At 47.4% G+C, this 11,905-nt stretch overlaps 1 protein-coding gene across 1 annotated transcript; it reads left to right on the top strand.

The window, feature by feature from the left end:
• The first annotated feature begins 276 nt into the window (after positions 1-276).
• Positions 277-5,215, top strand: HMGB3 (high mobility group box 3). The gene is made up of 5 exons (XM_043459881.1): positions 277-373; positions 2,535-2,689; positions 2,969-3,108; positions 3,588-3,762; positions 4,192-5,215. Exons 2-5 carry the CDS (start codon positions 2,540-2,542, stop codon positions 4,330-4,332), a joined length of 606 nt encoding a protein of 201 aa, XP_043315816.1. The 5' UTR covers positions 277-373; positions 2,535-2,539; the 3' UTR covers positions 4,333-5,215.
• The last annotated feature ends 6,690 nt before the right edge of the window (positions 5,216-11,905 follow it).

Below are 11,905 nucleotides of genomic sequence, written 5' to 3'. Positions count from 1 at the left end.
ACCGGAGGCCGAGGCCGCAGGGAATGGCGGAGCCACCTCTCCAAAGTCCTTTGAGATGCCACCTCGGTGCGAAAAGGGCGGGGGGCGCGAGGAGTGGGCAAGCGAGATTATTATTATTCCTCGGTTTTGCCGCGGCAGCTAGCGCCGGCGGGTTGTTCTGTTTGAATGAATGAGCCCAGCGGCCGCGCCCAATGGGCTCCCGCGCCTGTTTATATTCATGAGGCCCGCAGCCAATGGCCGGGCGAGGAGGTTGTTTTAAACGGCGGAGCCCGCTGGCCAATCAGGCGGCTCTCGTGGAGGCAGCTAGCGCGAGGCTGTGGAGCGCTGAGCCGCGCGTCGTGCCCTGCGCTGCCCAGACTAGCGAACAATACAGGTACGTTTCGCACCGCCCGCCGCCGCCGCCACCGCCGCCGCCGCAGAAGCAGCGCCCGCACAACTTTCCTCCGGCCCGCGCCGCCGCGAGCGCGCTCCGCCGCCGCCCCCTGCCTCTCCTCCGCGCGCCCTTCCCGCCCCCTTCGCCTCCCCTCTTTGCTATAGGTGCGGGAAGGAAAAAGCGATTCAGGTGTTTCAACTTTTCCATGCATCAACCTGAGCTCCCCACTGTTGGGGCTGCGTTCCCTCCGCGGAACCCGTCCCGGCCGACGCCCCCCGGGGCAGCGGCCCAGGGACCTTGGCCCCCTCTGAAGCCAGATGTTCGGGCAGCTGCGGCGGCGCGAGCCAAGGGGCGACTGCGGGTTCGGGCGGCGCGCGTCCCGGCGCCGGGCGGCGGACCGGGGCAGGGGGCCGGTGCTTCTCCGCCTGGGACGGACTCCGGGGAGGCCGGGCGACCGCTGCCCGCCGGGGACTACGGCACAGGCAAACTTCGCTCACCATCTCGGCTGGGCGCCGCGCGGCCCCGGGGGGCTGCACTGCTGCTTCTGCATTAACATGGCCGTCGCGGGAGCGCCCGGCGGCCCGGGGAGGGGGGGCGCGGGCCGGCCTCCCCCTGCTCATCTCCTGCCCGCAGGGCACCGCCGCCGCCGCCGCCGTGAACATGGCTGGCGCGGCGCGGCGCGGCGCTGGGCTCAGGCGAGCGGCGGGCGGACGGGCGGCGGGGACACCCGGGCGGGCTCCGGCCTCGGCCCCAGCGCCCGCGGCCTGGGGCGGGCGGCGTGGAGGGCCGGGGGCGCTGCCGCGGGCCCCTGCACGGCCGAGCGTCATGGCCGCACGGGCGCCTTTGTTATCCTGAGGAGTGCGCTCCCCGCCGCCGCCGGGGGCGGGGGGTCCGGCCCGCGGCCCCCGCAGCCCCGGGCGGGGCGGGGCGGGGTGGGGGCTGGCGAGCGGGCGGCGGCGGTGGCGGGGCCCGGACCGCTTTGTTCGCCGCCGCCGCCGCCGCCGCCCGCGCCGGCCGCGCGCGGATCAGCCATTTTAGCGAGCGGAGCTTGGAGGCGCGGCGGGCGCCGCGATCACCGCCGCTGCCCGCTCGGCTCCGCGCCCCCGGCGCGCTGCCGCCGCCGCCGCCCCCCGCTCCGTGCGTCCCCCGGGGGTGGCAGTGGCGGATTTCAGGGGCACTTTCTTTCATCAGGAAGCTTTTGACAAAATGGAAGGTGAATTCTGCGTGTCCGAGTGACCCAGCGCGGGGCCGAGCCCGGCCGTCCGTGGCCGGCCCCGGGCTCCCCAGCGACCCGCGCCGCCGCACCCGCGCCGCCACCGCGGGGCCCAGATTCAGCCCCTCGGTCGCTCCCAGGGAAGGGGAGCGCTTGAATTTAGCGTGATGACCTTGGGTGTGGGAAAAGGAAAAGATGGCGGGAAGCAGGGGGGGTGGGACAGGGACGATGACACGCCACAGCTGCATTTTGATTTGGAAACTTTGCAGAAAGTGTTCCTGGCTGGACATGCTTGCCTGTTTACCGATGGGCAAGACTAGCCCTTTCGGTCTCCCCTCCCCCTTTAGGTAATGATGAAGATACAGATTGGAACTAAATAGTACAAGGGAGATCTGCTCACTTGCTAGATTACTCTTCTTGTAAAAGCCATTTTTATAAGCCAGCACGCATCAAAAATAGTGAAATTTCAAGTGTTCCCTATTTACAGTTCTCCTGGTTTGGTCTTGTAATCCTCAGTGGCAACAGTATTGTTGTCTCTAACATAGTAAAACAGATGACCCGCTAGCCTGAAGTGGTTGGTTGCAAGCTTCTGCCACCCGCCTGCACCCTTTACCAACGTGTCCTCCGTGTGCCCTTCCCACTTTTGAATTGTAGTTTGCAAAACGTAGTAGTTCTGAGTCGCAATATAGCTCAGAACCACACAACTTGGGTTGGTTCCATTTGGAGAACTTGATCACTCCTGGAGAAGTAACTCACAAACCAGCGCACTTCATGCTGGTCAAAAGTTAAATGACAAGCGACAGTGAAACTGATTTCCTCCCTACTCTGCCTTCAGCTGCTAGAGTGGCTGCAGGATTGGGGTGAGGGTTCTTCCAAAACGGCCACCTTTGGTATATCTTGCATATGTTCATTGTGTTTGTTTCTCTTTGTCTCTCTTCCCTTCACCAGTCAAGATGGCTAAAGGTGATCCCAAAAAACCAAAGGGCAAGATGTCTGCTTATGCCTTCTTTGTGCAGACGTGCAGAGAGGAACATAAGAAGAAAAACCCAGAGGTCCCTGTCAATTTTGCTGAATTTTCCAAGAAATGCTCTGAGAGGTGGAAGGTATTTTTTCTTTTGTATCTTTCCAGCCACTCTTAGTTGGATTTCACACTTTCTGGTTACTGACCTTCAATGTAGCTCCGGGTGGCTGTTTTCTTCCTCTTTACTTAGACTCATCTTGTCTCTTCTTAGAATTTTGTTTTGTTTTTGAAGATTGTACAAGGGTTTAAGGCTGTCATCCCCTTTTGCAAGTGATTCTTGCAGCTGCCACCGTAATTACAGGACAGCTGAACAGGTATGTGCTCACTGCATTGAGGAATTTAACAGGTCCTGTGTTTGCAGACCATGTCCGGGAAAGAGAAGTCGAAATTCGATGAGATGGCAAAGGCGGATAAAGTGCGCTATGATCGGGAAATGAAGGATTATGGACCAGCTAAGGGAGGCAAGAAGAAGAAGGACCCTAATGCCCCCAAGAGACCACCGTAAGTGGCTATAGGATTCAGGATAGCAGTTAAGAGCTTTCCTTCTGCATTTTTAAAAAAGACAACTTTACCTAAAAAGATGTTGCGATACCACAGCAAAACAATGTATACTTTGAGCTGTACAGTGCAGGGCCAGGGAAATTCCTGGTTGTGGCTGTCTTTGTGAGCTGTACGCATGCATGGTGGTTGGCTGTTGGCATTTCCACTGGGAAGGGGTCAGACAGCCCAGTTCTGGGTGTCAGTGTCCATTGGCGTTTTCTCTATCCTTTTCCCAATAACTGACAAAGCACCTATTTCTGAAGTCTCTTAAGTATTCTAGTGCCTGCAACTTTGTAATATTGTGCATGGCATCACGCATTTCTTCACTTGAGGGAAGAGTCATAGTGGTAGGAATTTGTGCATTCAGCAACATGGGATCTTGACTTCAGTTCCCATTTTGGTGGGTTCTCCTCTGATGTATACAATTCTCTCCCCACAAGGTCTGGATTTTTCCTATTTTGCTCTGAATTCCGTCCCAAGATCAAGTCTACAAACCCTGGCATCTCTATTGGAGATGTGGCAAAGAAACTGGGCGAGATGTGGAATAACTTAAGTGACAGTGAGAAGCAGCCATACATCAACAAGGCAGCAAAGCTGAAGGAGAAGTATGAGAAGGTGAGGGACCAGAGTGTACCCTGCACAGGCTGGGGCCTCCGGGAGCCTGGAAAGGTGGACGGTCAGCTGCCATGGCTGGGCTGGGGGTGGAAGGCTGCAGGACTCGTCTCCATGCCAGATCCGCCTGGTATACTGGTGGTCCGGCTTCTGACAGATGGTTGTGTCTGAGACAGCTTTTCAGGCAGGCTTCAGAATGTGATCATATGGGGGTGCCCCCAGCAGAGGGTCAGATAGTGCTTATTCACTGGACTTCGAGAGCACGTGAACACCCATGCACTCTGCAATTGGAATGGCTGTGAACCCAGTTTGAATCTGGAAAGAAATACTTCAAAGAGCAGCCCTGTCTTCCTCCCGTGCATTCTCCTTCTGGGGTGGGGATGGCTTGCTTCTACCCTTGACTCATTTGCAATGTGTGTCTGTCCCTTCCAGGATGTCGCAGACTATAAGTCTAAAGGGAAGTTTGATGGCGCCAAGGGTCCTGCTAAAGTTGCCCGGAAAAAGGTGGAAGAGGAAGATGAAGAGGAGGAGGAGGAGGAGGAGGAGGAGGAGGAGGAGGAAGAGGATGAATAAAAAAAAACAAACTGTTGATCTGTCTCCTTGTGAATACCTTAGAGTAGGGAGCGCCTTGATTGACACACCTCTCACCCAAGACGTGTCTGTTGCCCTCATTAGGTTTAATTACCCGATTGGCTCATGATCATATCTTAGTCTCTCAAAGTGCTCTAGCAGTTGTAAGTGGTTTACATTAAGTGGCCATGGGTGTCCGGAGCACCTGGAAACTGTATCAAAGTTGTACATATTTCCAAACATTTTTAAAATGAAAAGGCTCTCGTGTTCTCCTCACTCTGTGCACTTTGCTGTTGGTGTGACAAGGCATTTAAAGATGTTTCTGGCATTTTTTTTTTTAATTTGTAAGGTGGTGTGTTAATTCTATGGTCATTGGCTAGAAATCCCGAGTTCTCAACTGTACATATCTATAGTTTGTAAAAAGAACAAAGCAACCGAGACACACTCTTGATGCTCCTTGCTTGGTGTGGAGGCTGTGGGGGCAATGCCTTCCAGAGGGGCCGTAGCTCAGGGCGTGCACTGCGGGGCTGGACCTGTGGACACTGCAGTGGGCATCCATTTAGCTTCAGGTTGTCTTGTTTTTGTATATAGCGACATAGCATCCCGCTGCCATTCTTAGCTGTGGAAAGGGGAGGGGGGTCAGCAGGCATGAGAAGTGTTTTGGATCCTTTTTAGTTGAAGTGCGGTAGTTTTAAACTGTTGTTTTTTTTTTTTTTAAACAAACTGTAGAACTGTTCATTGTCAGCAAAGCCAAGAGCCACTGCACCAGTGAAAGTTCAAGAACCTTCTGTACTAAACACAATCTGCAATGTTCTGTTATTTTTTTTGTATGTTTAGAATGTTGAAATGTTTTTGAAGTTAAATAAACAGTATTACATTTTTAAAATTGTGCTCTATGATGACAGTCTAAATGTCTGACTCACAGCAGTCTTAGCAGGAGGACAACCCACTCCATGGCATCTGGTAACTAGCCTCCTGGTGAATCTGGTAAATAACTTCTCTTTAGCTTACTGTGGCCAACCTACTGAGGACAGAGATAAAGAAGGCTACTTGAAGCTACTGCATGATTTTGTTTGTGTCTGAAAGGCATTAAGGTGAAGTCTAAGCTGCTGAATGTAGGTGCTAAGGTCACAGACAAGATTTAGCAGTCCTCAGAGGTTTAGGAAGGTGGGTGGTTAAGATTGAGGCTGACTACTACTGGGGTTTGTTTTTGGTTTAGGTTTCTTTTTTTTAAATCTCCCACTCTACCCCCCACCCTCCCCCACACACACACTGGGGAGGTGGTCAAATTCATTGCTAAACAGCAAAAAAACATTCTTTCAGGCTTTTTTTTTTTTCTTTCACCCATGCCCCCCCCCCCCCATGCCCCAGTACTCACAGTAGAACATTATTTTGCTCAATGATCAAGGCGTTCTTGAGCTTGGCATCCTCTCTTAGACCCCAGTGAGGGCTGCATGGAGGAGGGTGCAGTGTCCTCTTCCCTCCAAATTCAAGAAACCAAACACCTCAAGGAAGATGGCTGGGCGCCATCAAGGGGCACCTGCAGGGCAAGCTGATGGCATCAACTGCTTCTAAGTAGATGTCATCAGAAAAAAAAGACTGGTCTACCCATGGTTTGAGGTTGTTTATTTGGAATATAGATTGTTGTTAAAATGTTCTTACGCTTGAAGAGGCTTGTTATATGTTTCAGTGTTTATTTCCTTTTGGAAGGTGTAGCATTTTGTCCAGGTTGGGCTGAGGGGTGATGGCCATCGTGGAAGATGGTGACCTTAAATATTTTGAGTGCTGCTGTGTATGTGCATTGAATTGTTGGCAGTAATGAAGGGGACTGTGTTGGGGGTGAGTGTTGATACCTGTCCGGCATTAATCCGCAAATGTACGTGTTGGAGGCTGTGAAGCACTCAAGGGTGTTTTAATGACACTAAGAAGAAAGTGCTTTTCTTAAAATTCACTATTGAGAAGCTTGGCTGTCTGCAGGTAGTATCTTCCCCACTCTGTCAGGGTCGTGGTCATGGTCACTGGCTGGGTCTCTAATCTGTATTCATAGCCATTCTTTCTCACATCACAACTGTTTGTCCTAAATGTGTTTTTCTAGTTCTAGAAAATGACCACTAATTTAAAAAACCTTGGTCCTGAGGTTTACCTGGAGGAATCTGTTCCCAGGTGGCCCCTGCCTGCTTTAGCTGTGCCCAGTCACTTCCCTCCAGCCTTTGGCATTTTCAACCGAAGCCTCTGCTGCCTGACACGCAACCTACCAGGCTAAGACACGGGAGCTGTGACCAACCTAGTCAAGTGTGGGAGGGAAGCTCAACCTGTAGTCACAAAGGAGCGATTTCATGCTTCGAAGTCCTCCTCTGTCTGGTGGAAGCTAGAGAAGCCAACTATGGAAGGGCAAAGTCTAAAAGGGATGACTTTTTTTGTGCTCCTGTAGTAGTTAAACCTAAGTGGGGGACTTGTTAAGTGGTCTTTGATTAAGGAGATATTTAGTTCTAAAGAGACTCAGGCAGCTTGGCCCATACGCTGCTTTCAGTGAGAGGACTGCCTACTGTAGGATTCTCACCCATTATTACCATTGCTCCTCTTAATAGAATGATGCCTTGTAGCTTCTCTGAGATGCTACAAGTGGTATGGTGTCACCACCTTAGGCTTCAGCTTAGCTTGATTTCTGGGCCCGCAGTATGTGTTCCTGCAACACCAACCTGTTTGTTATTTTTTTAATCAAAAGGCCAGTAGCTGCTTTCTCTAACCACCTCTGTCTTCTAACATCCTCACCCCGTTCTTGAATGATGCTTTATAATTTGGAAAGAACAAGGCTGTGATGTAGCAACTGTTGTTTATGTCTTCTGTGTGTCTCTTGTCACAAATGGATTTGGGGACTTTAGATGCATTCATTTCCTGTAATAAAGTTTCTTAATCAGTCTTCCCAAAAAGTAATCAGTGGGCTGTCTGCAATCTGTCTGAGATACTGAACCTCTGTATTTTGGGCTGATTATAATCAAGACTTTAAAAGGACACTTCACCGTAACGATAGATCTCAACTAACATTTAATAGAAAGATACTATCAAAAAGAGCAAGCATTAAGGACTCCAAATCCCCTACCTAGATCAACCCTTCAGCCAGAGGGGTAGCAGGGAGTTAGCTCTGGAGCCCTGTGTCAGGGTGAATATGCAGTTTGCAGGAGCTGCTGTTGATAAAGTGGCTGGGTACTTGTAATCAGCCAGCCTGGCCAGCCAGCACTCCCTAAGGCCAAGGGTTAGGGCTCAGTTGGCTGGCAGAGCCAACCCCAACAAGGAGTCTTGGATGAGAGCGGCTGGGGCCACTTGCTGTACTTGGCCTCTGGCTTAGTTTCATGTGGAGTCCAAAGCTATTTGGGAGGGAGTGATCGCTCCGTCAACTCTGTAGCCCCAGGCTTCCTTTCCTGCTTCAAACAGACCAAATTCCACCTTGTTTTGTATCTTGAGCATTCTCCTAAGTGCGTGCCTGGTTGCTCAGTCATGTCCGACTCTTTTGAGACCCCATGGACTACAGCCTGACAGGCTTCTCTGTCCATGAGATTTTTCAGGCAAGAATACTGGAGTGGGTTGACATCTCCTCCAGGGGATCTTCCCAACCCAGGGATCAAACCTGTGTCTCCTGCATTGGCAGATGATTCTTCACCACTGGGAAGCTCCATCCTCCTAAGATGTTAAAAAAGAATCTGGGACAGCATATTGACAAAATAATGAAAGCATCATCTCAGTAGATATATTAAAAGTGTTTGATAAAATACAGCACTCCTGGGGAGTAGGGGACACACAAATAAAATACAACACCCCTCTGAGATTAAAAAAAAAAAAAAACCACTCAGAAAACTGGAAATAGAATGGAACTTCCTCAACATGTAGAGAACAATTAGGAAAACCCATAACTAATATACTCAATTAAAGACTGAAAGCTTTCCTGCTTTCCCCCTAGGTTTAGGAACAATAGAAGGACATCTACTTCTGCCACTTCTATTCATCATTGTGCTAGAAGTTCTAGCCAGGGCAATTAAGCAAGAAAAAGAAAAAGCATCCAGACTGGAAATGAAGGAATAAAGCTATGTGCACTTGCAGGTGAGGTCATCTTGTACATAGACAATCCTAAGGAGTTTCCAAATAAAACTGTCAGAACAGATGAGTTCAGCAAAATTGCAGGACACAAGATGAATGTATAAAAATTACTTTTCTATATATTAGCAATGAACAATTTGAAAAATGAAACTAAACAATTCCATTTATAATAGCATCAAAAAGAAATACTTATTGATAGATTGGGGGAGGGGTAGATAGGCAGCATGGGTTTGACATGTACACAATGTTAACTTAAAATGGATAGCTGACAAGGATCTTCTATGTAGCAAGGGAACTTGTCTCAATACTATGTAACAACCTAAATGGGAAAAGAATTTGAAAAAGAATAGATACATTTATATGTATCACTGAATTACTTTGCTTTACACCTGAAAGTAACAAAACATTGTTAATCAACTATAATATGGGATAAAAAGCTAAAAAAAAACACCTAGTAACAACAAAATAAGTGTAAAATGTCTATGAAGAGAACTACAAAACATTGAAAGATGTTACTTAAAGAAATGGAAAGACCTGCCATGTTTATGGGTAGGCAGAAAAGATGGCAGTGCTCCTGAAACTGATCTATATATTCAATGAACTCCCTATCAGAATCCCAGCTGACTTCTTTGTAGAAATGGACTAAGTGATCCTGAATTTCATATGGAAATGCAAGGGATCCAGGATAGCCAGACCAATCTTGAAAAAGAACAAAGTTGGAGGACTAGGATTTCCCAATTTCAAAACTTACCACAAAGCTGCAGTAATCAAGACAGTGTGGTAATTGCATAAGGACAGACATATATACCAATGGGTGAAAACTGAGAGTCCAAAAATATAACCATATATGTATAGCCAATAGACTTTCAACAAGGATATCAATACTATTTTATGGGGAAGATGATAGTCTTTTAAGTAAATGGTGTTGAGACTACTGGGTATTCACATGCAAAGAAATAAATTTTGACCCATAGCAACGCCACATACAAAAAAATTCAAAATGGATCAAATGTAAGAGCAAAACCATAAAACTCTTACTAGGAGACATACGTGTAAATCTTTGGCAATAGTTTCTTAGGACAATGAAAGCACAAAGCAACTAAAGAAAATGGATAAATTGAACATCAAAATTACAGAAAAAAACTTTAATGCTTCAAACAATATAATCAGGAAAGTGAAAAGACAAGCTATGGAATAGGAGAAAATATTTACAAATCATATATCTGGTAAGAATCTAATATCCAAAATATATGGGCTTTCCAGGTGGCCCAGTGGTAAAGAATCTGCCTGAAATGCAGGAGACATGGGTTCGATCCCTTGGTTGGGAAGATCCCCTGGAGCAGGAAATGGCAAGCCACTCCAGTGTTTTTGCCTAGAAAATCCCATGGACAGAAGAGCCTGGCAGACTATAGTCTATGGGATTGCAAAAAAGAGTCAAACATAACTTAGTGACTAAACAACTAATCCAAAATATATAAAGGACCATTATAAGTCAGTAATAAAAGGACAACCAAATAAAATATGGGCAAAAGATCTAAATAGACATTTCTCTAAATAAAATGTACAAATGACAATATGCCCATGAAAAGATGCTCAGCATCATTAGTCATCAGGAAAATGCACATCAAAATCATAATAAGGTATCACTTCACTCCTTCTAGCATACATTTAATAATAATATAAAAAGGAAAATAACTAGTATTGATGAAGACATGGAGAAACTGGAATCCTTGTACATTGCTGGTAAGAATGTAAAATGGTGTGGAAAACAATTTGGCCTCTGAAGCAGAGTTATACATAGAATATGAATATAGACTTTGACCCAGCAATTCCATTCCTAGGTATACACCCAATGAATTGAAAACAGATATTCAAACAAATGGGCTTCCCTGGTGGCTCAGATGGTAAAATAAATAAATCCGCCTGCTATGTAGGAGACCTAAGTTCAGTCCCTGTGTCAGCAAGATCCCCTGGGGAAGGGAATGGCTATCCACTGTAGTATTCTTGTCTGGAGAATTCCATGGACAGAAGAGCTTGGTGGGCTACAGTCCATGGGGTCACAAAGAGCCTGACACTACTGAGTGAGTAACACTTATTCAAACAAATAGTTGTACATGAATATTCATAGCAACATTATTCATAACGGGTAAAAACTGAGGGACTTTCCCAGAGGGCCAGTGCTTAAGAATCTGTGCTTTCCTTGCAGTGGGCATTGGTTCCAACCCTGGATCCCTGATCCCTGAACTAAGATCCCACATGCCACACGGTGTAGCCAATAAACAAAAGCAACCAACCAAACAAGCAAAAACAAAAACAAACAAAAAAACCAGAAAAAAAGTAACCTCAAAATAGTTAAAAAAATGAAAGCAATCCAGATGTCCATCAAGTAATGACTGGATAAGCAATATGTGGTCTATCCATTTAATGCAATATTGTTGAGCCATAAAAAGGAATGAAGTCCTGACTACAGATGCCACATAGATGGACCTTGGAAACATTGTGTGAAGGGGAAGCAACCAATCACAGAGGGCCACATATTGTATAATTCCATTTATATGAAATGCCCAGTAAAAGGAAAATCCATAAAGACAGAAAGTTGATTAGTGGTTGCCAGGGGCTAGGGGTTGCTGGCGGGAAATGAGGAATGACTGAGGATTCTTTGGGGGAAAACAAAAATGTTCTAAAATTAGATAGCAGTGATAGTTGCACAACTCTGTGAATATAGTAAAAAAGTGTACATTCTAAATATGAGACACAGCAGTGGAAAGATGATTTTGCACTTGACACCGTGGGGAACTGGGTGGTCCTTATGGACAGCTGGTTCAGGAGACCCGACTCTACAGTGGAGACAGAGTTGGGCCCATCAGGTGATGAGTGCCCACAGGCACTTGGAACTCCATGTGTCCAAAACTAAGCTCATCTTTTCCCAAATCTGTTCTTCATCCCAGCCTGCAATCTGGAACTCCATCCTGGCTTGTATTTACAAATAACTGTTTGCTTAAAGACAAATTTCAATTAATAATCATAATGGGAATTTAGTTATTGAATACAACCACTAATCTAATGTCACCAATGAAATCTAAGCAGTTATCCTGGCTTAGAAGAAGCTTAGGCTTCTTTCCCTAACCCTCAGTAGCCAATCAGTTCTTGAATCCTGGCAATTGTATCCTCCTCAAGCATCTCGGATCCACCCTTCCTCTTATTCATGCTTTCAGTGTAGGTAAATGTCTTGTCTCCAAATTCTCCCATTAGAGCTAGCCTAGAACTTACATTTTCAGGCTTTTGCTCATTAGTTTTGCTCCAGGGAAATCTGCAACTCTGACGCCCTGGTGTAGCACCCAGAGCTGGAGACAGGTTGAGGTTCAGGTCCTCACTATCTTTTGTCTGGATGAGTGTAACAGCTCCCCAAATGATCTCCCTGTGTTCCCTCTCCCCCAGACCTAGTAGAGCCACTGATGCATACTTGGTGCTAAGCACATATTCA

Source organism: Cervus canadensis, chromosome X (genome assembly GCF_019320065.1).
Source record: "Cervus canadensis isolate Bull #8, Minnesota chromosome X, ASM1932006v1, whole genome shotgun sequence".
Taxonomy (NCBI): Eukaryota; Metazoa; Chordata; class Mammalia; order Artiodactyla; family Cervidae; genus Cervus; species Cervus canadensis.
Note: the sequence above shows the minus strand (reverse complement) of the source record. Positions and strands in the feature narration are given on the sequence as shown.